The sequence below is a fragment of the Poeciliopsis prolifica genome, unplaced genomic scaffold, assembly GCF_027474105.1.
Source record: "Poeciliopsis prolifica strain line A6 unplaced genomic scaffold, Auburn_PproV2 SCAFFOLD012, whole genome shotgun sequence".
Taxonomy (NCBI): Eukaryota; Metazoa; Chordata; class Actinopteri; order Cyprinodontiformes; family Poeciliidae; genus Poeciliopsis; species Poeciliopsis prolifica.
In genome coordinates this window covers 13,131,226-13,157,485 of record NW_026562387.1, presented here as the reverse complement: position 1 = coordinate 13,157,485, position 26,260 = coordinate 13,131,226, and the positions used below count along the sequence as shown (strand labels likewise).

Below are 26,260 nucleotides of genomic sequence, written 5' to 3'. Positions count from 1 at the left end.
ATTTTTGGTAAACCTGGAGTTTTGATATGGTTTAAAATAAAGATCTTTCTGTCCCGTGTGAATGATTCAATCATTTGAAATCTACCTTATGTACAGATGAAATTGTTTAATGTATTGGTACAACTCCTAATTTAAAAATGGAAGGTTTATGATTGATTTGCAGACTCTTTTCACTTTCTTCAGCAGCTGAGAGCAGACAAAATCCTAAATGTGAGAAGTTTAGACAAAAAAATTACCTGTCAATCCAGAAGTAGCCTCTTATCATTGACACCTCATCAAGAACCCATTTTCCAATTCTCTGGATTTGAAAGTGTGTGACTGAGTGCATTTTCTTCCTCAATAACTAAAAGTATAGATCTACTCTAAAGTTGGAGTTTTATTTGAAAATGATCTAAGCAGTGTCTGAAAGAGCCTTAACCATTATTACAGTATTATTGTACTTTTAGTGCCATTTTAAGGCTTCTTCCTATATTTATAGAAATGCTTTAGTAAATTGCTATGTATCCCCTTAGACTCAAGACATTGTAAATGTCTAAAAAAATGTATCTAAAAATGTTCAAAAGATCCCTAAGAAAAGTGTTTTACTGGAGTAGAATAGGAAAACTAAAAACTTTAGATTTTTTTTTGTCATAATTTTTTATTTTCCTCCTCTCTGGTCTTACCGCCAGATGGAAATGGGTTCTCGGCCAGCCTTGTTTGCTACAGTTTCAATTTTTATAAAGCCTCTTAATTATTTCTCAGAATAAAATTCACTGAAATTTTATTCCAGTAGCTCTAGACTTAGTATTCCTTAAATACTAAGATCAACATGCATTTGAATGACATTTTCTCTTGTATTTCCCATTGTGAATATTGGTATCTGGTAAAAAGAAAATTCATGGATCCATCCATCCATCCATCCATCCATCCATCCATCCATCCATCCATCCATCCATCCATCCATCCATCCATCCATCCATCCATCCATCCATCCATCCATCCATCCATCCATCCATCCATCCATCCATCCATCCATCCATCCATCCATCCAGCTTTTCTTCCTTTATTCCTTCCATCCACCATTGTTTTATAGTCTTAGTTTTGTAGTTTTCTTGGGTGCAATACTAAGACTGTAACAACTTCAGAAATTTCAGCAGGAAACTTTTATATCGATATTGTAAAAGTGTGTTGAATCTAAGTCTAGAAAAATCTGAAAATCTGGCATAAAAAATAATGCAGTCAATTTAAAGTGAGGGGTGTATATATATATATATATATATGTGTGTGTGTGTGTGTGTGTGTGTGGGGGGGTGTGTGTGTGTGTGCGTGTGTGTGTGTGTGTCAGCATATATTATGCCAGCAGTTTCAGTAAGTGTCAAGGGTACAGTTTGTGCAACTTACACAAGGCCTACATTTTAAGAAGGGTGTACTTTCTTTTCATCATGACTGTTTGGTCCTTTCTGTACACCTATTAGAATGACTAGTTGAGCTTCTTTTAAATGTAGATCAACCAAAGCAAAATATTTATACAAAGGCCTAACAGAAAAAAATAGAATTTTGACTCTTTTCACAGACATTGTGTAAGCTTACCCATGTGACAGAATGTTGTGTTTCAAATGCTTGTAGATGGATTTGTGTGGAAAGAACATGTCCTGCAGAACCTGTGAATTCTCAGAGTGCTTCACTCTAAATACTCCTCTTTGTCCTTTCTCTGTCAGTCTTAGTGTCAAAGTCTAACAGCACACAAAGTCTCTTGTGAAGAGTTTCAATTATGAACGCTACCTTTGACTACCTTTGTTATTCCACGGCAGACCACATATCCCTGCCTGCCACCACTCATGTGTGACTTGATGTATTGTCTCAATGTTTTCCCCCGCCTCTCAAAATTAATTGCAGTTTTATCTTTCTGCTAGATTAAAAAAAATAAAAAATGCCTAGCCGGGTTTCTGGGAGCACTTTAGTTAAAAAGTAGTGTGAATTCCAGTCGAATGAAACAATTAAAGATTTAGTTTCCTTGTTGTCTTGGACTCTGGTTGAGATTCATGTTGGTCTTTTATCTTTTCACTTAAAACAAAGCATTACCATCAATTTCGTTTCACCAATTAGGTGCTGCTTTTAAAAACTCGGATCATAATGTGACCATTTTATTTAGCTTCTTCTCACCCACACATCACATTATTACTCCTTTTAAAAACGGCTCAAATATTTTAGATAACACCGCTCTGATTAATGCAAACTCATTCCCTCTAAGACAGTGAAAACATTTTCTCTGATAGTAGGTGGATTTTAATTATTACTGTGGTTGCGAGGGACATTTCCTTGACTTTGTTTAATTAATTTTAGATGGCATTTTAGCAAACGTGTCAGGCATATTGGGACTGTCGACACAGCTGCTAGTAGAAAGCATCGCTCCTGTTAGCTGGAAGCAGTTGGGAACTAATCCCAACAAAATACTGGAAAACACAGCCAAAAGTTTAGATAAATTGGTTGAGCTTTATCTATATGTCTTTGTTTAGGACTTGGATTAATGAGTCTGCTGCTAACAGCGATCAATATTGGATTTTTAGAGATGCACTTTATCACAGCTTGGAGACTTTAACTAAACATGGCTCTAATAGCGTTTTCATCACAGGTGAGCTAAGAACAAGTTTTAAAGGTGGTATTTGCAAAATCATAATTCAGAAGGTTTATGTAAGGTCTGCTCAGTGTTTGCCTTTTATTCCCACATTTGCAGGCACTGGGTGGTATCTGTGTCCACCGTGTTCTTTATGTTTCTGCTTTAACTTAAAATTGTCACTGCATTGTATGACGATGAAAAATATGTTGTGATAATTACTCTACTTAAATAATAATGTTAAACTACAACTGATGATGTTTGTAAACATAAAAACTATTGGTATTTTTGAGGTTATTAATTATTATCCGCTGTCATACAGTGTCCTATCTTACCATGTATATGAGCATTGAGTTGCATGGAGTTTTGCAAAGTATATTTGTGACTTTTCATGTGCTCAGGACAGTGTGTGTATGCTGAGAACAACAGGATGAAATTCACAGGGTCCTGCAAAGTCATGACCGAATATTTTATTTTTCCTCTTTTTATTTTTCAATTTTTTTACATATTGAAGGATCAATTGGCAATTTTATGACATGAATTAAAATTCAACCTATTATGAATGCCCCCAAGTGTTAAAAGAAAAAAAAAATTCAAGAGTTACAATTGAAGTTGTGCTTTCAGTTTGAAGCACCCAGCATTACAAAGTGAGTGAACTGCATGTGCAAGCTTTTATTGGGTCATTTTTGTTGTATTTGAATTGCGCTTGTGTCGATTCTGTTGCAGTGGTGCATGTGTGCGGTATGAATGAGATGTGTGAGCTGCTGCTTACTTTTGCTCGTTGCACACTATTATGAATTCAACCATGGTTCACTGAATCAGAACTCAAATAAAGGCAAATATTTGTTTGTTTCGAAACATGACTCAGTGCAATCACTGTTTATCGGTTAGCAGAACCGTAGCGTTATTTCTTGCATTTGGTGCAGTGAAGCAGCATGTTTGATAATATATAAATTTTATTTCTAGAGAAGGAGATGCATCTTCACTTTCTTCCAGAAACATGTAAAAGAATATCCTCTCGTCAGACAAAACCAAAATGGAACTTTCTAGCAGAAAACTAGCATGGCACATCAACCTAAATTCAACTAAGCAATCAACCAACCTTGAACAAATCAGTATATAAAGGGCACTTTCATAAAGTTACACAAAATGCGTTACGGGGGTTAAGATGATGTCTGTGTCGAAACACGGTGAAAGGAGCATCATGGCGTTGGGAATCAAAATTGATGAGAAGATGGACGATCTAGTAAAAGCATTGACATCAGGGGCTCCAGTCACATGAGACCAGTTTGGGCATGTATGCACAGCAATATATCGGGATACTCCACCTCATTGCCTGATTGAACTTGTGCTAGTTCTAACCCTAAATTGTATTCTACGCCCTAAAGAGAGAAAAAAAGCCCAATTCAGTACGTTACTTGTCCTGAATTTACCCTTCAAGGTGACAATGAGTCTAAACAAGTAAATAGGTATAAAAGTTATCCCAAACAGCAAAAAGAGCAAAGAGCCTGATTTTAGCCTACAGAGTCCTTGTTTCAACAACCGTTTCGTCAAATCACATGGTGCGAACAAACCCCACCCTCACATTCCTCAGAACAAACTACCTGCCATTAAAACATTTTTGAAGATCTTTTTTTTTCTTTTTTTTAACACTGTTGTGTCTATGCAACTGTGAATCTCTTTCTGCTTAAGATATAATTGAGGTGACAAGTAAAGCGCTCACATTGATGTTTGCTGCTTTGAACTACACAACGAGGGAAAGCCTGGGTGGAGAATGAGACCTATTTGAACAGGTTCATCTGGGAGGGAATCCAGAATGAGACGACTGACACACACAAGGGATTTAAATGGTTCCTCTCTGAACAAGTGATGAGCATGAGACAACAATTCAAGTGTTTCAAGTACAATCCAAGAATGAGACCTTTTCTTGTGTCTCTGAGCTTCATCCGCCTGGAAATGTAGGATTTCATACAAAAATGAAAGAGAATCAAGTGTCACTTTTCAATGTTTTATCTCAGCCTAAATGCTGTTTTATTTCTGCTGAGAAAAACTACAACACAGCAAATAGCAGAACGTTAAAGTCACAATCCACTATCTGGACAGACAAGATATTCAAACTAAACTCATCTCATCTTCAACTCAAATGAGAGCACTTTGTTCCATTATAAATGCTATCAGCATATAAATCAAAAACATTTAAAAAATAAATGAGTTAAACCCCAGATGAGGGTGGATGTTTCCCTACCGTGCACACATCTTGTAAAATCACTTCACCGACAACAAAAACAGCTGGAGGATCTAAAAAATGAAAAGAAAAAAATATATATTTTTTTTGTTTTGCATACATTTCTCACCGCTCAACAATTCAAAGCTCAACCTCCAACGCTTTCCTATATTGAGCCTCTGCAAAGGCCTTGCTCACATATTATTATGAATAATTTATTGCAGCCTATTTCAAGGAGGCGAGCAGAACAACTATTTTTGGTGCATCCCACATTTGTTAAGTTTGCAGGTACGCAACACAGCTGTCGGTTTTCTTGTAAAAGGACTGTAAATAACGTTATCTTCTGCACAGATGCAATTTTGTTTGATTGCTCAAAACCCACTTTTATATATGTTCCAGTCCCTGGCAAGCAAAGTTTCTCTTCTATTTGATAAACTGTAGATAAAACAGATTGTATCACCAGGTGAGGGGTCTCCATAGAGGTATAGATGCTCAGATGCACTGTGGATAAGTTGCTTTTTTTTGTGATGCAGTTAAGAAATGACAGATGAAAGAATCACTGATGATCAAATCGAGCTTTGAAGCCCGAAGAAAACATTCGGAGAAAACTGCTCGAAGGAAATTAGTCCGTCAACTTTTCACAGGAGTGGAGGGGTTGTTTCTGAAACTTGGGTTTTGTTTCCTTGTAACCAAACAGAAAACAAGTGATTTTACCCCCTCTCCAGAAGTCTTCTTTGGCTCTGATGTAAGGAATGTCTGAAAAGTACATCTTAAAAGAGCACATCTTCAGCAGTAGAGAACAAGATCCTTTTTTCTGTGCTACCAGGATGTAATTTGACCCCTGAGGAAGAAATTAATTTTCCCATCACCAAAAAGTAGATAAGGGTTGCAGGACAGGAGGGCCAGTGAATTGTTTTTCTGGTCTTCTGATCATTACCTTTCCTTCACCATGACAAACTGCGATAATATCTGCATTAGCACCAAAAAAAGAAAAGAAAAGCTCAAACCTGTCAATGCATTTTCTGCTTCATACTGTTGTATCCCAAAGATTTAAGAGTTGGCTTGGACTTTTGGCAGATATCTTGTGACTTCTTGTTAATGTGGCCCCAAAGACTTCAGACTTGGATTTGCCCCTCCAAGACTTGAGATATTAATTACCTGGTCTTAACTCTTAAAGACCTGAGGGTTGATTTAGACTTGCCCCTCAAAGACTTGACTTAGAATCTTAATTCTGACTTAGAATCTGACTTCATTGCTTTTAACTTGCCTTGAATTTCCCATTTAAATACTTGAGGCTATGTATTCTTACATAGCAGGAACACACTTTGAGATTTAATTTTCTAAACTAGAACCACCAATCAGTTCCTCAGATATTAAAAGGTGGACTTTAATTATAATTTTGTCTATTAACAACAAAATGAAGACAAACTAGCTGAGGTTTATAACATCTGATCAGATTTTCTGATCAGATCTTATCTTGATAAGACTAAGATGTCAATTCCCATCTCTGTCCTTCCCAAGACAGTCACTCATATACTTTGCTGTTTGTTTTTCTGGTCTTCTGATCATAAAGTGTCAAACTGTGAATAAAACCTCCTTATGAATGTTCTCCAAAACGTGAAGGAAATGTCATTGAACAGAAGTACTTTTATTTTATGCTCTCTACTCAGATTGAACACACACAGGAACACGTATTTATCCATGTCCTTTTCCTAACTTACACAGGCATCAGCGGAAATTTTTGCAGTGCCATGTCAGGTGGAGTACTTGACCCAGGGATTTGTTCAGCTTTCTTTGCTGCTTTCTATGGTATGCACCACCCCTGGCACTGCTTAGAGAAAGACATCACTTTTCTGTCCTTTAATCTTAAAATGAAAAAAAAATATATGTCAAAAAAAGCAGAGAGAGAGAGGGACAGGTAAGCCTAGCAGTAAGAGCAGAGACTGTTCTACCTCATGTTACCCTGAGGAGATACTTACAAGAGAAACAGCAGCTATCACTGGAGACCATGGTAGTAACTTGGATGGATTCTTGAGTACATTTGGATTTTGGTCTTTGTGGGAGCCAATCAATGCATGTCAGACCTCCCTGTTGTGACAGCCATTAGCACTGGTCTCCCTGTGTGACGCGATATGAGTTGTGACATTGTGGTGTCATTTGCAGATGAGATGTGAAAGCTTCATGGACAGTAAGAAAATGTCTGGAAAAGTATGGAAATTTGATTTAAGTGTTGTGTATGTCCAGATAAGTACGGAAAAATATAAAAGAGAGGAATGCATTTTTAATACTGTGCTTTATTACATCAGTTTATACATAAATCCATCTGTAACCATATAATTTCTGATCATTTTGACAGATTATAGGGAGACCTACAAAAAAAAGGAGCTATAATTTTTGTATTTATATTATTTTAAATGTGTTAAATGTTGATGGAGAACTCTCATAATGAAAAATAAAGGAGAACTGTGGACACGTAAACATGTTCAGTGTTCTCATAATTGATATATTGCGGGTTGTCACAAAAGAACAGGTGCAATAACAGCTTCTCTCTGGCTCTATCCTTGTTGGTACCAAGGGGACATTTTTATTTGTGCATCCATGGATTTAAGACGAACCTGACAGGAGATTGACCCAGCTGTCTAATATGGGCCATAGTGAAGTAGGATCTCCTCCAGATGGTTGACGTCAAGAGAGGACTGACTTTAGTGAGCATTAACTTCTACAGCTGCTATTTATTTCTCACTTGTAATAGAAGTTGCTCACCAGAAGTCACGGCGTCAGTACCACGCATCAATTCTGCATCCATCCTCCACTGCAGAAGGACACCCCCCCCCCCCCCCCCGCCCAGCCCCCTCAAACTAAAGGAAAATATTGGAGACAAAAAATGTGCTTCTCTAGCCTGACAGTCTGCCCGTGCCCTCTGGGACACAGACGGAAAACAAAATCTGAATTCAGAATAATTCCTGTTCTATGGAGATAGGAATGCAAACAGCATGACGTGATGGTTGTCACTCACAGGGTCTTCAAGGAAAAGAAGGAACAGAAGTGTTTGAGGACACATCTTTTTTTTTTTCTAGCTTTAATTTGATGTTGAAAGCATGTGCTACGAATGTTCTGATTGTAGGATCAGTTTGAGGTTTTACACCCCTGGATATAGTTTATATATTTATTTATTATAGTTTATAAAGGGGTGGTGTCCGATGGGGCTGTGGACCTGAGCTCTTTTTTTTTTTCTCCCTTTTCACATTGCCAACTCCAGCTGTCACACTGAGGGACAATGGACAAGAGGAGGGGGTGTGTGCTCGCTGAATGGAAAAAATAAACTGGAGAGCACTCCCTCCTCCCCATGACTCGTCATCTGCATTTGACAGGACCCCCGTTCTCCTCTCATCACCGCCCCTTTTCTTTTGCTTTCTCCTTTTCTGTCCCTGAGCGCTCCATAATCCCTCTTTCTCTCTCTTTCTCTCTCTCTCCCTCTCTCCCTGTTAAGTGCAGCTGTTGCTCTGCTTTGGGGGGCTCCCTCTCCCCCCCAAACCCTTTTTCTCCTGCCTGATTGCTAATTAGGATAACAGTTTAGAGAGTTTTATCTCCCAAACTTGTTAAAGTTACAATTTTCCACCCCTTCTTTTTCTTGAGCCACACGGATCTGAAGGGAGCAACAGAGGAAATGTTTAATTTTCCCCCTTTGTGTAGAAGAAATCTGCCAACAACACTACATGACAACCATTCAACTTTTACCAAATTTTGGGTCTAAATTTGTGCCCATATGTTATTGTTTTAATTGAACCATTATAGATGTCAAGGGACCAGCAAGGAAAATAGCTCCTTCTTAATTTCCCTTTGGGACAAGCAAAATATATCTAAATTTTCAATTTGAAATCTGACACTGCAGGCCCACCGGTCTGTTTGCCTAAACCACCAGGGGAAAACATAAAAAAGAGTAGGAATAGCATGACAAGGAGGTTGATCACCTCGTTTTTTTCTTCATGTTGATCTCAAGGAAGCAACAGAGAAAATATCAGTTTTCCCCGTCAAACCAGCATTTCACTGTAACCAGGTGTAAAATACAGAATGACTAAACTGTAAGGAAATTACAAACAAATAATCAAAAAAATGTTGAAAGGACTTTTCCATCCATATTTGTAACTTGCCATTTTCCACCCTTATTTTTGTTGTCCATCTGTCCTTCCCCTGCATTTCTGAAGTCAACAGCTCCAGTGACGTCCCTCTCCCCAGCAACACTGACAGGTATTCTGAGGAATCCCGAGGCATACCCACGATTCAACAGGATATACATTTCCTCCAGCAAATTCAGGGTCTGCCCTGAGGAGTCTTCCCAGAGGGACGTGCCAGGGTAACCTGCAGAGAACCTCCGAGAGATGGGCTGCCTCAAACTGACTCCTCTGTATATGTGGAGAAGGAGAAACTCTATTTCTAACTCATGGCTGTAGGTGGAGGCTGGACCTTGGAGGAGCCGGTGGATCAGAGTTTGCAGGGCTTTTGCGATTGACATTGCATGGCGACCCGACCCAGCAGAGACTTTGCCTAAGCTGCCAGGACAAAGCAAAGCAAACAAACAAAAAGGAGACAGCATTTTTAGGGAGTTTTATCTCCAAAGCTTGTTAAACTTGCAATTTTCAACCTTTTCTTCTTCTTAAGCCTCAGAGATCTGAAGCGAGAGCACAGAAAAGACTTAGCCAATTATGCATGATTTACATTATGGACTAGGCAATTGCCTTTTTTTTCTCAAAAAGCAACTAATCTCCATTGTGGCATTTATATAGTTAACTACTGGTGTACTGTGTGGCAGGCTATTATTTATGGCGCTCACTTCAGCTTTGAATGCAAAAAAAAAAAAAAATCCCACTTTGAAGTAAAAGAAAACTGCCTTATTCCAATCCCTGGAAGAGAGGTAGAGAGAGAGAGAGAGGGAGAGAGGTAGAACATGGGGGGAAAGGAGAGCCTGAGAAAACAGCAATTCACACAGCAAACACAGAGACCCCTGGTAGCTCAACAAATGAGCGACTAGCCCCTGCATCCATTCATATAGGCCCTTTCGGCCCGCAAGCCTATTAGCCAGGCATCGCTCCTTGAACACTCACTGTCGACAACATGTGGAGGCATCGCTATAGCAACCGGTGGATATGACATGTGCAATGGACGGGGACTCCTGAGCTGCTGAATCTAAGGAGGGGCTCAGCCTTAACTAAATGATGGCAGAAAAAACCCTCTAACCCCGCCACCTCCCCGTCTCTTTTCATTGGCACGGAGGAGCTGAAAGGACTCACTAGTGGGGCTTCTGCACATTCTTGCAAAGCTCGGAAAATCAGGCGGGCATATCCAACATTCTTCTCCCCTTTTTCTTATTTTTTTCCCTCTCTCTCTCTCTCTTTCTTTCCTCCTTTTTTTTTCTTCAACTATATGCGTGTTGAAGTGAAGCCGCGCTCTTTTGAGAGGTGAGGTGGGGGAGGATGGGTGGGTGAGCGCGGGGGGACGCACGCATTGATGGGACGCTCTCGCAAAGGGGGGAAGGTTTTGGTGAAGTGGACCGAGCCGGGACGCGGCACACACGCTTGTCGGAGCTGCGGCGAGTGTCAGCGGTTCCCGGCGCTCGCTGGAAATACGGAGGCGCGGCGTCAAGTCGCTCGCTGCGTGACGCGGCGGCATGGATCGAGGTAACGATCTGTCCGAACACACCGCCTGATCGCTCCTGGGTTTTTTGAGTCTCAATTCCTGAGACGCGACGTTAGATGACTGGCTTTGCGATTACCTTGTTTAGTTTATTTGCTATAATGTTTTTTTTTGTTGTTGTTTTTTTACGAGATTTATGTCATTTTTGGGAGTCTTTCTCGTGCGGCTTCATTTCAGTTTATATTTAATCTTCCTCTACGAGCTGATATTTCAGGAGAAAGGAAGAGTTTTGATTGTGCTGATGTTGCTCTGGAGGCAAAGTTTCTGCAGGTTCAGCCTCATTAGCGCCCAGCAGCAGCTTCAGAAAGTTTGCAAACGAGAGAAACCTCACCTGGAAAATGTGATTTGTCAAAATTGACCTTATAGAGATAATATTTCATGCTTCAATTTGGTTACACATTTCCTGTTTAAAGCTCATATTTATTCCATTTGAAATATCGACTGCTTTCGTTATCTTTTTCAAATCAGGACCTCAACACCTCGACATTTTCTCCATTATTATTATTTTTTTCTGTAAAAAAAATTGTGCGACTTTATGGAACATTAAATTATAGCATCAAATCTATTTTATTAAACTCTGCTGTGAGCACACACAGTCCTCATTTTAACCATGTGGAATAATTAATCAGTAATAGCAGCTGCGGTTGGGAAATCTTGATTTTAAGGGTTATTGTGGCTCGTCTCTGCCCGACCTTTCTCTTTATCATTTGAATAATCCAGAGCACCGAAATCCATCTGCCCCCTTGTCTCCTTCCCAGATTGGCTCATTCTCCACAGGGGCAACTTCAATAGAAGGAAGAAGAAGAGGGAGAGGGCAGTTAATGAAATGGGGAGCCGTTTTTTGGATGTAACACACTTAAAGAATATGCTTAAATCGATTAGATTAAATATTTTGATGCTCTAATATTTTTGAAGAAAATCTTAATTATATTTTACGAAAGAATACGCCTGTTAAAATGATCATGAAATAATTAGAAAAAAGTACCAGGCTAGATTTAAAATATATATACATATATAATTAGTTTTAAAAATATCTGATGTTTTAGGGCTTTTTTTCCTGTAGATGAAAAGTTTTTCTTTAAAAAAAAAAAATAGATAAATTGTATTTGAAAATATGAATAAGTCAAAAAGCTTTAAGGGGTAAGACTGAACAGACCCATAATTGCAAATTCTATCCTTATCTTTTCTCCTCCTTTTTACAAGCTATTTGTCCTCTTTTTTTCCCTCCCCTTTCTGTCTCTTCCTCGTTTTTTCCAGCACAATTACTGCCTTCAAACAGTCTTTTATGCTTCTGTTGAATTTCAAGGCTTTTTGCTCCCACAGTGGAGATGCTTTTCAGTTGTTTCAAGGTGAATATTTTTCAAGTGTAGCCAAAGATAAGAGATAGAAGGGAAAGATTCTCATAAAAGAAAAAATAATAATAATTAATATGAGAAACAATTTAACTTCCAGAGATTTGGAACTTGTGTCCTTAAGCACTCTAATGATATTTGATAGGGCATAAGATAAAATTGAGTTTTACATGATACAATTTTGACTTCTGTCAGAATTTGCAGCGAGACAGGAAACAGTTTGTGTTCATCTTCTCACCGAGACAGACAATCCTTTGGATGGAGGCCATTTCTCTCCCCTGCAATCGGGCCTTTTCGAACCCGGCGCTCTGTTGTTTTCCAGCCTCTTAATCCCTGATTGAAACTACATGCTGGAACCTCAGCTTTTGCAATCAGCAGCGAGCGCTGTCAGGCCTAACACAGCACACTGAACACAGCCGTCTTGCTAAACCCCACTGGCAGTTATCAGCCACAAGGTCAAACCGGATTGTTGCTGGTCTGAGGTAGAAGTGTCTCATTTCTGGAAATGATAACAAGTTGTAGCAATCCTTCAGCATGCCTATTAGACCCCCCCTTCAGGCTAAATGTCAAAGCTCCTCCAATTTTTTTTTTTTTTTTTTTTTCCAGATTCTCTTCTGCCCATCAATCTCTCAGTATTGCATGCAGACAATTAGGAGCCTGCTGATGTATGTGTTCGTCGTTTATTGATATTGCCCTTTTTGCAGATGCATAGCTTCTGCAGCCGGGAACATTAGATCAAAATTGTGTGCATAGCTGGCTTTTTCAGAAACCTCCTCTTTTCACGTCAATCGCAGAGACAGTAAGGATGATTTATGGGGAGGAAATTGTTTTGGGCAAATTGCATCTTTCCTATTTTGAAATCTGGCTCGACGGGACGCTTTGCAATCAGTGAAGAAAATCTCACTTGTTCAGCCTCGATTTTTGAGCTTTTGATGTGAACTGGAAGATCGCATGGTGCACTGATTAATTTTTGGGTTTCTGCTCGGTTTGACTAGTTTATTCTAAATACAAACAATTCTGACATGTTTATTTTAAGGGTGATAACTCATGACATGTTCTGTAGGTTCTTTTATACTGATGTTTTGTTGGAGAAAATTCAGAACAATATTGTAGTTTTGCATCTTACAGAGAATAAATAATTATCCTAATATATTCTTATCCCAATATATTCATCTGAACATCACTGACCTTTATCTGATTTGTATTTTACTCAAAAATAGCGCGTTAAAACATCTGTTATTTGTTGATTTGTTTACATGCCCCAAAATGGTGGAAATTCTTTTTCTTTATGTATTTAATTAGCAGGGGGTTGAGAAAAATCCTATTTTGACCTGCTGACCACCAGTCAGAACCAATTAAGTATTCTGATCTCTGCCTGATAGATTGGTGCATCTCTAATGTGGCCTTTAGCAGAATATAATCTAGGATCCCACTTTGAGTTAAGCCCATCACCCACCAGGCACCACAGCAGCAAAAATACTGTTTGCATGCTGTGCATGTAACAGCTCTTACTAGTAAGCCCACAATTAATTTGACGTTATCACACAATCTGTTTTGCTTGACCCTCAAATTGCTCACCCCAAAATATTTATTAAATAACGTGCATAAATAAATTGTGAAGATAAGACTGTTTCTCAGTCCTCCGTGGAAACGCAAGGAAGTCTGAAGTGAGCAAGCAGCTTAATTGGTTGTGCTAACAAGCAAACTCACACACAAGGATGAGAAAATATTAATGAACTATATGCTACTGCATTACATGATGACTCTTGACATAATGTTAAAACTAAATTAGAATTTTTTTGAAGTTATATATTTTTTTTTACATTTTTAATTATAAATATTTCAAGCCATTTTAATTTAATTCCAATTAAATTTGAATTAAATTAGTTAATTTAAATAACACCAAATTAGAGCAAATGTCACCTGAAAGTGACAAACAAACAGTTTGTCTGAATGTGGAGTAATTTAAATTTTGGTCCAAATTCAATTCATGTTTCTTTTCAGTTCAATTTAGTAACTCTCATATGCTATTTGAAATACATAATTCATTTAAAATGTCAATAAAGATTGAAAAAATATTGTCTGTTATAAAACTTCAAATCAAAATATGGAAGTAGGTTCATTATTTGCAAATGTTGCAACACAGTATTTTAACATCCTTACTCTACATTAGAAGTCTTCAGTGCCCCCTAATGGTCTGGGGGTTCCCAAGTAGCAGCTTAGATTTACTCTGCTTCCTTTTGGCCCTGTATTATTATTCTTAATATTGCTTCAATAAATTACTACTGGCAAATAATATTCTTGTCAATAGAGACTAAAAACGTTTTTCCCCCTGTTGTTCAAATACATCAAATTAAGAATTCACACAATTTTTCATCTGTTACTTCATAAGCCAACACCTTCTACTCTCATGACTGATTTATACGTTCAAGATTTCATGAAGGTTAAGGTTATGCTGGAAAGTGTAAATGAGGGTGATCTTCTAATTCACAAATTTTCTGTGGAATTTAAACCTACTACCTCCATCACAAAGTATTAAACTTTTAATACATTTCTCAGTCCTTTTAAATTCAGAAAAAGAACTAAGATTCTTTTCTTAGTTCAGTTCATTTTAACAGCCCTGAATCTGGTTCAGGTCAAATTCAGTTAAAATAAAAACAGTTTATTCTGATACAACTTATGGTTACAGTCACATTCAGATCCCAATACATATATTGCAATTCAAGTCTATATTAAAACTAAATCAAAGACAACTGGTCAGATGAAGTCAAAGTAAAGTAAAAAAAAAAAAAGCTTAGTTTGTTTATATCTTGGGCCAACTCCTCCTTAAATGGACAATTTCCACTCTTGAACGAAGTTAGGTCTATTTTGTGATATATTTCTTTTTGTATTATTAGTTTCACCTTTTTGACTTTGTTTTTCTTCCAACACTTAAGTGGTTACATGTTCAAAATGAACTGAAATGGAATTAAACTGAATTGAAATTGCTGCTAATAGCTGCTGTTGGCTATCAAGACCCTCAAGGGAGTTTATGATGACAAATAGAAAGACACCAATCAACCGGCCAAAGATCTGACTCGCTCAATGATTTCATTAATTTGCTATCAGAGTTACTGATAAGCAGGCCAATTGAACAGAAATATGTGATCTTTTCCTCAATTCATTCAAACAAAAAAAAAATGTTTTTCAGAAAATAAAGGGGGAATAATCTTGCAAAACCATAATTATTTGTTGGATTCTAATATGACTACCTCTATCACAGAAGCTGAAACATGTTTTTTTTTTTTTTTTTTTTTTAATTTGATCGAGTCTTTCTGACTCGATCAAATTTTAGCCCCTGGCAGACCTCTGTTCTAGCCCCTGGCAGACCTCAATAAAAACCAACTCGGTATCTGTCAGGAAAAAACTGATCTCGCTATTACAAAATATGGCCTTTATGTTTAAAGTGCCATAGTTCCTACAAATATATCTTTCTGGCTGTATTGGCGTTCAGATATTTTTGAAAGCTTTTTCGTTCTTCTGCTGGTGGATGCACTTTCGTCTACCTGTGTGTCCCCTCAGCCCTGCTTTGCCCAGAGCCTAATCCAGCCAACTCCGGACCAGAGGAGCTAATTAAGCACAAGCTTTTCGTATCTCAGCATCCTGCAGCTGGACAGTGCCAGGGTGGCTCATGCCAGCACTAAATGGGGTTGTAAATATCTGTAGTGGGTCTCAGACAAGAGACAGCATTGGGCAGAGGTTGGTAATGGCAGCTGACTGAGCCTGAATGCACATAATGAGGTGGCTATCAGCGATGTCTAATGAGTGTGACCAGTCAATCGGTGGCTGTACATCCAGATATTCTGTATTTGAAAGTCAAAATAAGCTTCCAGGTGAAAATAAAAAAATATCTCTCCTGACGTGGAGGGACTGCATCCATGTTGAGAAAGTCAGAGAAGCATAGTTTGCTGCTCTGACAGCATTTTTTCTCTGTGTTTGTGCTCCAGAGGGGCAGCCTGACCCAGATCCCTGTGGTGAAAGAGACCAGGGTGGAGTCTGGCCAGTTCCTGCTGCTCTCCATCCTCTGCATGCTCTTCATCCTGGTGGCGCTGGCTGTGTCCGCCACCTTCTTCTGCATCCGCCAGCGCTCACACCTCCACATGAAGGAGAAGCTGGCAAGCCTGGGGACTGACACCAGCCATGACGCCACCGCAGCCTATCAGGTTAGTCCCAGCCCCCTTTCTGTGCTGCCAGCCAATCAGACGCCGGAATAACCAGTCTACTCTCTGCCATTGGTGGAAAATGCACTGTGTTCATGTATACTGAATTATTCTATGAAAGTGTGTTTGAAGACTTACATCTGTATTTGAGATCAACTGAATTGATCTCCAGCCAACGTTTTCTGCCTACCTTTTTGAGGAGAATTGTGTGTGTGAACCTGAACGCATGCGATCGGAAACGTGTCTCCGCCCTGACCTATTCCCACTGTTCCTCCAAAGCAGCAGGCGGTCTGCTCTGTATTGATTTTTGCAGGGTTGGGACTCAGCTGTGCCTAGCATGCCACTCCGAACACATTTATCCGCATGTCGAGTTAACATTTTCATGTCGAGTTAACATTTTCAATGTTTAATCAGGCTTCTGCAGGGCTGCTCTGAGAACGTGTTAACACTTACGACCCCAGATGACTTTTACTGGAAAGAAGAGAAATTAGCATGAATGGGAAATCACACTTTGCCTCACAATTATTAAATTTGAGCTCTGTTAGGGTGTATTTCCTGCTGGCTCTGAGAATGGTGCTCAGGCTTTATACAGGGTGACTTCTTCTTCACAATATATGATAAAAAAAGGACATTCAATTAAATTTCACTATAGTTAGGCAGGTAATATTAACATTGCAACTGAATTTCTCAGATTTATTGCAAATGGGATTATTATTACAATGTTTAACTACAATGTTAAAACTGCAAGGATTTCTAATATAACACAGTTCTACAGAAGAAATATAAAATTTTTGAATGATTCTTGTGTCGGGTCCCTGCTTGTTTTTCTTCTCATTAGTAATCTGTAATCTGAAAGGTGGGGGCAGCAGTGAACCTGTAATCCCATGACCTGTGCTCCTCTTTGTCTCTCCCCTGGCACTGACTGTATGCTCCTTTTTCTTCTTCTGTGGACAAAAAAAAATTGTCAGCTCCAGCAGCACAGCACTGGTGCTTTTGCAGAGACGCTGAGAGGTGGGATGAGTTATGAGGAGGACCTGGACGCTGCCCCAAGGCCAGGGCCCTGGGCACCATTTGATGGCTGTAATCATTAAAGTCTGATGGTGGAAAAGCTGATCCAAAACCAGGAGCTTAGGAGTAGGAAAAGGAGGAGGAGGCGCTGTGCTCTAAAGGGAAATATCACTGTGATTCATCATGAGATAGCGTGCGCTTTCATGAGGCATTTTCTCTGGCCTGTGCTGTCCTCGTCATTATTAATTGGGTGTGAAAATTAATTTTGTGGAGAGAAAGGGAGCTGCTTTGCCTCCTCAAAAAAAAAAAAAAAAATCAAACATGGTGGGCTGCACAGATTATGAATTCCAAACTCAAATATCAAATGAGATCACAGCTCGAGGAAAGAAGCAGGGGAAAAACACAGCCAGAAGATTGCACACAGTTTTATGATGCTGTGCTACAGGGAGCTAACGTTTGCACTGAGGCATGATGGGAGAAGAGCTGAGTCATTAGGAGAGGTGTGGGGCTTTTAGCGGGAAACATTCAGATATTAATCAGAATAAAGCATTAAATGGCTTTTGTTTTAATTATTTATTTGGTTTTCTGCAATGATGGAACCAAAGTAAGGCAAGGGGCAAGACAGATCAGACTTTGCAATAGGCCTAAAATAAGCACCATGTCATATTTATTAACCTTAGGTATGTCTCACCCAAATCTCTAAATATAACCACAGCATTGTAAAACTCCAGAATTGTTGCTTTAATTTTTAGCTTAGTGCTTCACCCGATAGTTAGAAGTGCCTCTCCTTTAGCCATACTTTTGAATTTGCTGACACCCCCTCTGACACTATAGGATGGCATCCTTCATTTTCTTAAAGCATGAATCAACGAGCAGGAAAAAAGCTGTAATTTGTTTGTCAAGATTTTTTTTATTATTATTTTATTTGCAAATCTTATATATTTTTTTGCATTTTCATATCCAGATTTTACATTTAAAGTGTGTGTGAGTGTGTGTATCTAACTGTAGAACAAAGCATGAAGGTTCAATTGTAGTAATTCAATTAGAGAAATAAGTTGAATAGTTTGATTGAAAAAAAACTTGTATGGTTGACATCCCACACATAATGCCACTCCAAGTTGATCACTGGGCACCAATTGGCCATCCAGTTGAAAAGCTTTCTGGAGGCAGCACTGTTTTGCTGTGAAATATTTATATTTTGTGAGTTAGTTTGATTTCCCCCCGTATCTGTTTATTCTGCCCAAAAAGGAGTCAAAATGCTCCTTTTTGCAGAGATAATACAGTCTGTGCAGATGGAAATATGTGACATAAATGCAGTTTTGGGTTCATTCTTGAAAAACAGTAGAAAGAAAAAGCACGAGAAAGTCATTGTGTGGTATTAAGGTGCAGCATTTATACTTGAAAAGGCACAAGCTTCCTCAGCTCGTGTATTTTTGACATAATTAGTATAATCTGTATAATCCACAGGGATAAGCCATTAATCTACAGACAAGTGAGCAGAGATACAGGATTTTACGAGGTGCATTTATAGAAGTCAGCTCCTCACAGCATAAGGATAAGCATATAAAATACACCAGCAATTGTTACATGTATGACAGGGATATGAAATACATGACAGCTTCCAAGAAAAAAAAAATCCTGATTACTCAGTCTTTTCACGTCACACTCTGTAACCCCTCCCCCTACAGGAACTGTGCCGCCAGCGCATGGCGATCAGGACGTCGGAGCGCGTGGAGCGGCCAGAGACCCTGCGTCACTCTCGCCTCAACAGCGTGTCGTCCCAGTTCAGCGATGGCCCCATGGCCAGCCCATCGACGCGCAGCAGCACCTCCTCCTGGTGCGAGGAGCCGGTGCCGTCCAACATGGATATCTCCACAGGTCACATGATTCTGGTAAGGCTGAGAACATCTCAGTGAGGATTTATGGGACAAACCGGTGTCAAGGAAGGAGACTCGAGTCTGAGGCGGAAATCCCTGAAAATGATATTCATGGGTGTGAGATGTGGACAATTTTAACCCAAAGTCACAGTTTCAGTTCAGATTATTTTCACATAATTTTGAAGCCCTTTACAAGGCATGCAGGCATGTTCAAATAAAGTTTAATGAAAAATATAATGAAATGAATCAAATTTGTTCAAATGTAATTTATTCAGATTCAGTCTCATACAGTCCAGTTTACAATACAAAAAAAAAATACAATACAATACTGTCTCACTGAGTAAATCATAAATTGGCAGTTGGTAAAATATTATCTACCCTTGGAAGCCTCGCTGATAGGATAAAGCCACCGAGCATAAATATGATATGCAGAACAAGGATGTGATAAAGCAGGTTGGTGAGAAATCAATTTCAGAATTGGCAAAATCCTTACTATAATCACAGGACATGAGTGAAAACTGAAAGGAGCAGTGAAAATTAAATGACAATGCAGGTTTCCTCCCTTAACACTGATAAGGAGCTGCTCAGTAGTCATAAGAAAAAAGAGAAAAGGAGTACATGCACAGGGAAATTCTGAATGAGATGATATAAAAATGGTTCAGGTTTCACAACTCTGCCATCATTCCGTTTGTACTTTTCAACTCCCTTTCAGTGAGATGTCAGAGAAAGTGAATGAAGCTTTCTCCACTTATTTGGAGCATAGACTTATGCAGCTCTTCCTTTCCCCACATGTTGCTGCACACTGTCTGTCAGCTGACTGAAAGAAGACTTTTCTAATTTTCCGGTTCTTATCACAAGTAATTTTAAAAAATGGTTATTTTGAAATAATTCAAGTCAAGACAATCACGATTTGGGAACTAAATTAGTGCCACGCTCTGCTCATAGATTCATAATATTTTAGAAATGACTGACTACAGGTGGACTAATTGAGCAGATAGCCTGACTAAGTAAGCACCAAATATTAGCTTGCTGTGTTACTCTGGTGCTCTCAAAATATTTTGCTTATGTCTATGTATCAGAGTTAAAGTATTGATACATTTTAAAATACAATATTTTGATATTAATTATCTTACTTTGTTATTGAAGAACTAGAGATATTTGCTTTTCTGCTTTAAATAAAAGCAAATAGATTCGTTCTATGGTTTTGCTATAAAATGTATCAGTGTTATAATTATTTGTGGTTGTCACATTATGAGAATCCCATTCTAATAATCATAGATTATTTTTTAAAAATCCAAATTAGATAGAAATAATGTCCTGATTTACTTTGGTTTTATAAATATTTGAAGGACCATGTTGAGAGCTCAGATTCATGAATACATCTCTACTTTATTTTTACGGTCGACATCCAGTCTCACTTTGTTATTTGAAGAATCCTGTTTTCATTGTTTGTTCTTTCATTTCTCGTCCTGCTGTTTTTATTTTGCCTCGTGTTTCTATCTTGGCCCTGTTGCCTCCTTCCACCAACTTTCTTTGTCTTTCTCTCAATTTATCACTCCATCCAGCCTCTATTGCTCCTTGTAATTTTCATCTTCCGCTCATTGTGTTTCCACCTGTGCCGCTGCAGCTCAGTCCAGGCGTCGTCTCCTGAGATGAGAGCGACAGAAAATTAAATCTCAAAACGTAACTGATTTTCCTGATGTTTTAAAAAAAAAATAGCGTGTTCATTTGTGCATATTTTATTCCTGTTTTTCTCCTAATTGAGAAAGCTCTCACAAACACACAGTGGACAATTTTAATTTAGTTCAACTTTCATTCAGGGGAAAAAAGAAAAAAAAACAGCTTGATAGAGGAGATGGATAGATGCCTCGCAGTGTTTCCATTAATGGAGAAAGCATTCATCACACTGCATGTCTGGCTTTTATACTGGGAGGCTGTAATGAATGAGAGGGAATCTGAGTAATGCCTCGTATTTGGTGGTAATAGATGGGTTTTGTTGCACTTGTCAAGGCTTGTTTGTGAAGCCCCCTTTGAAAACACTGACAATAGAAAAGCATTTAGCTGCGCAAATAACAAAAGGAGCCACAGTGAATAATTTCTAGGAGCTGTTGTTATTATTAAGCCTTGTTTCTTCACAGCAGCAGTGCAAGAATTAGACTATAGAGAAGGTAAAAATAATAATGATAATAATAAAAAAGACACACTGGGACCTTCGCTTCTCTCTTCATGCTGTGATTGACATGGAGGTGTCCAATAGAGGGGGCCCTTCTTTGAAATTCTCCCGTCATCTTAACGTGAAACCATGTGTGAGATTGCCTTGTTATCGCTGATCTCAGACCTATATTTCCCCTCCTCATCTCTGCTCTCCTCTCCTCTCACATCGCGCAGAGCTAGATGATGAATACTGAACTCTCCAAAGCTTACTGGGGTGTTTTTCTCTCTCCTATTTTTTATGTTTTTTGTTTTGTTTTGTTTCTTTAGACTCGATCACCTCATTTTCATACACAAGCACACACTCACACTCGCACTTTGTATTTCTTTCAGAGTAAATGTTGCACCCCACAGCGCAGCTCACCTTGAGACTTGCATAACGACTTCAAACTTCAGAATTGAAATTGGATGTGCTGACTCATCTGCTGGGTGTGTCTTTTTTTTCTGTTTTTGTTTTTGCTTTTGACGCTTTGGCACGCCTCTAGTGTCTGACGATTTGCATCCTCTTTCCTTTTTCCTATTTCAGCTCCTCTGTGGTGCTGTAACTGGCACTTTTTATCTTCTGAGTGGTTAAAAATATCGGAAAATGATAATGGAAAAGCACCGTGTGGCTATATTTTTGCAGCGTTAGGCTGTTTCAGCACCACGGACAGCGCAGTAGACTCACCAAGTTTGTGGACAAACAGGCTTGAGTTGTTTTCTCTTGCTCTTTTTACAATTCCCAGGGCAGAAATATTCATGCCTCTTGAATTTTTTCACACTTTCATTATTTTGTCATGCAACTACAGCAAACCTGTTTGCTTATTATTAGGATTTTCTGTAAAAAACCAACACAAAGTAGTGCATGATTGTGAAATGGAAAGAAAACATTTTGTACACCACTGTTACAAAACTCTTGGTATTGATGATGCATTTTTAGACAAACTGATAGAGAGGATGCAATTGACAGAAGAAATACATTTGTATTTCTCACATGGTCTGCAGACATGTTCAGTCTGTTCTGACACCACTGATACTGCACATCAACTTAAAAACACCAATCCTGTGGTGACACATGGGAGTGGCAGCAGCATGCTATGGGGATATTTTTCTTCTGCAGGGCCTGGAAAGCTAGTCTGGGCTGAAATGGCTGAGACCAAAATTTCATTCAGAATCTGAGCTTTTGGATCAATTTTTTTTAAACCTTTTTTATCAAAAGGTAAAAAAAAAAAAAACCTCTCTAATTTATCTGACTGAACTTGAACTATTTTGTAAAGAACATCCGAAGCTTCATTTTTAAAATTAACTGATGTGGTAGATATGCCCTAAAAGATTTGCAGCTGTGATAGGTGGTTCTACAAAGTGTTGGCTCAGAGAAGCTGACGACAAATGTACACCACTGTTACATTTTTTTAGATTTAATTTCAGCTTTAATTATAACCATCCATTGTTTATGTTCCACTTCACAATTAAGGATTATTTTCTGGTAGTTCGCCAAATGAAACGCCTCAGAAATACATGGACATTTGCGGTGTGAGGTTGTAACATGAAAAAATTTGAATATGTTCATTCTTCCAATGGACTCTACCCATCTTGAAAAAATAGATAAGTTGCTCCAGGCTCTTTGCTGTTTACCAGTTTTCCTTTTTTTTCCCCCTTTTATTTTCCAGAATGATAAATGATTTGCCTAACAGAAAAAAACAAAATGCTCTGCTTTCCCGGTTTTAAATTTAGTTCCTGAGCAAAAACACAATTTGCTCTCCCATTTAAGACTTCTTTTGTTCAGCTATTATTTGTTGCGCAAAAAATCACTCTGCACATTAATACCCCCTTTTTTCCACACGCCTCACAGCTGCTTATCATACCATAAACCCCCCGGCCCAAACTGCTTGCAGCATTTTAATTCGACAGGGACGTGTTACCTGTTGTGTCTGGTCGTGCCTTCATCCCAATTTCATCCCTCTGCTGCCGAGGAGACCGCTGCTTAGGAAGGATTAGACATTGTTTCCCTGACACACACAGGCCTCCCATCCCCAGCCCTCTGATTGGCAGACATAATCCCCCCCCTCACAGCCCACTATTCACCAAGCCTTCGTTACACTGTCTCTGGAATACGCCACGGTCCACTGACCCCTCCTAAAAAAAAAAAAAAAAGGGAGGGCTGAATACAGAGGCTCTGCTGGCTGCATCGCATTAAGCTTGCAAATAAAAAATAATAATAATATGAATTTGGAATCCAATCGATTTGGCGGTTATCAGTTGAATAGATGCAATTCAGACTGCATGCCTGGAGTACATGGAGATGTAATGCTGGTCAGGAGAGGGGGAGGTGGGCTGCAGAGAGTACTTGTGTGGGGTGACAAGAGAGCAGCGAAAAGTGATTCTTTTCGCTGCCCAACTAAGCATATGCAAGCCTGCATGCGTTATTCACTGTTAAAACAAAGCCTTTAAAAAAAGAGTTTTAGAGCTGTGACTCTGCATCACAGATTGTGGAACATAAATACCCATAAAAATAACACCACTACAAGGAAGTATATTTCATTCTCCCCTTTTACAAAAAAGACTGCAAAATACACAATAAATGATCAAATATGAGTCTTCAAAAGATTGAAATATAGTACTTTACAAGCGGAGCACCACCTCTGTGAATTTATCTTCTTATTTTTCCCTGAACAAACAGTAGCTAGAAAATAGAAATAAACTTTTCTTCTCAGAATCTTCTTACAACTTTGCCTTATTTGGCTCCATTTTTAAACTCCCCAGTGATCCTAAATATAGCTAACCGAGTCTTGTTCCCAAAGTAAAACATCCAAACCATAGGTCTTGTCAGCCGCCCTTATAGTGCATATGTGTAGGGCATTCACTGATTGGTGAAAAAATCTGCTTTTCTAGCTTCCAATCAGCTAATCTCTGACTGAAATATTGGTTTATTCTGGTTGGTGTCTATTAAAATGTTGTGAAATACCCCTTTACCATATGTCCAAATTATATTGTTGCCTAATTTGTGGAACATGTAATATAACAAGTACAGTAAACCTTTTGTTTGTATATCAAGAATATTATAAAAACAGAATTTTTAGAGGACATTATATAAAAAAGTCACCTTAATTTACACTCCTGATGTCTCACAGGTTAATAGCCTATTATTCTGCTGGACAAGCTTATTTGTGATTATCTTTTTGGAAGTAATTGTGACTATCCTTTTTCAAAGATTTGCTTGTGGTTGACAGGCAGAATGAATGAATGAATCGGATATAGTGAAAGCGGAGCATCACCTCTTTGCCCGGCCTACCTATATACCGCTCTTAATACGGGATAAAAACATGGCACATCTGGGTATCATTGTCATTATATTAGCCAGCTGATCCCTGACATCAGTTTATGAGTCTGTAATCTTCTCTCTCGCACAATAGGCGGACTGAACCATCTACCCCCCGTCGGGAAGGGAGCCATGATACAGGAATAACGTTCCACACACAAAAAAAATAAAAAAGAATAAGAATCTCCTTGCCAGCACAAACTCTAAGCTCCATAAGACTTGCCCTGGTTTAGCAGAATGCACAAACACACACGCAGACAGACTGCTACTTGCCCCTCCCCCTTTTTTCTTTCTCCATCTTTGTCTCTAGAGCGAATTCAATTTTGTCTTCTCCAACCGACGGCTTAAATGCAAACAATCTTATCAGCGGCTGTGCAAGCAGTGAGGGACGTGATTGAAACACCCCTGAAGTATTTCCAAAGCAGACAAACCTTTGAGGAGTCCTAATTGTGTCAGTTTGTGTGTGTGAGTGCAAGTGTATGTCTATGTGTGTTTCTCCTTGGTCAAACACACATGCACAGAAATGCCAACATTATTACACCCTTCCTTGCTTTGATCTCCAGTATCTTCCTTCTCTTTCCAGAGTTGCTCAGGAATCATAATTTGACATTTTTATTATTTGGTTACTATTTTTAGAATTTTATTGATATACAACAATAAGCACTCACTTGAAACTGCTGGTAGAAAATGAATATTTTTTCTTTTTGCTCTGGCTTATTGTTTAAAATGGTCTCTCCGTTCTTCCTGCAGTCATACATGGAGGACCACTTGAAGAACAAGAACCGTCTGGAGCGCGAGTGGGAGGCGCTGTGCTCCTACCAGGCCGAGCCCAGCGCCTGCAGCATTGGCCAAGGCGAACAGAACTCCAAGAGGAACCGAGCTGATGCCGTGGTCGTTTGTAAGTTTGCTCAGATCTGTGACTTTCTTTTTTTCTTCTGTTTGGCTTGTGAAAGTGTCTCTATCATGTCCAAGAGGGGAAGAATGAAGGGTCAGCAATGTGTTTGCATTACTTTCTTTAAACAGATGGAGTATAAAAGCAGACTGATAAACAGGCCAGAACAATACTTTGGAAAATATGCTTCCAAAGCAAACAATCACTGGCAGCTGTCTTGCCAAAAAGCATCTATTACACTTACTTTGTAAATTCCTCCTTGAAATCTGTCTCTGTCTACATATAAATATATATATATGATTTTATACAAATGTGGCATCAGGAAGCTGTTTTTTTTTTTTTTTTTTTTTTGGTATACTGTAGGAAGCAGTTGCAGTGACAGTTGGTCACAGCTATAAGTCTGGCAAGCAAAAGCATCACTGGCTTATTTAAAACAACAGCAAAAAAATAATCCTAACATCTAGTCATTCAATTATAGAAATGCAAAATTCAAGAAAAAAAAGAAGACTCTTTATTCATACTTTCAGAGTCATTCTAGTCCAACTAATCACAAGTTGCCCAAACGAATTAAGATTCGTTTCTGTTGTATTTTCTTCCTCTAAGATACTAAATCTCTGCTTTGTAGTATTCAGTTTAGCAGGTTTTTGAAAGTTCATCTTTAGGTTCCTATTTAAATCAAGCTTAATTTTTTAAAGAGATAAGCTAAAGGTGATCAACTTGGCAAAAGAGAAATCATGACTTTTAAAGAATGACAGCTGAAAGTGTTGATGTGAAAAAGTAAATCCATGACCTCCTGTAATTATTTAGCACCGTTGAAATAATCTGTAATATATGTATGACATGGTTCTGTTTTTGATGGTGATTTTCTTCATATTGTTAATTATACATCAGTAAAAAGAAAATCTGTGTAAAGCA

The 26,260-nt window shown here is 38.6% G+C and overlaps 1 protein-coding gene across 1 annotated transcript in view; it reads left to right on the top strand.

Moving 5' to 3' along the window:
* ptprn2 (protein tyrosine phosphatase receptor type N2) overlaps window positions 1–26,260 on the top strand; it is a 139,340-nt gene that overhangs the window by 91,266 nt on the left and 21,814 nt on the right. Inside the window, exons 12-14 of the mRNA XM_055037541.1 lie at window positions 15,847–16,062; window positions 18,756–18,959; window positions 25,204–25,351. Coding sequence (XP_054893516.1) covers window positions 15,847–16,062; window positions 18,756–18,959; window positions 25,204–25,351 — 568 coding nt within the window. The remainder of the gene's footprint in view (window positions 1–15,846; window positions 16,063–18,755; window positions 18,960–25,203; window positions 25,352–26,260) is intronic.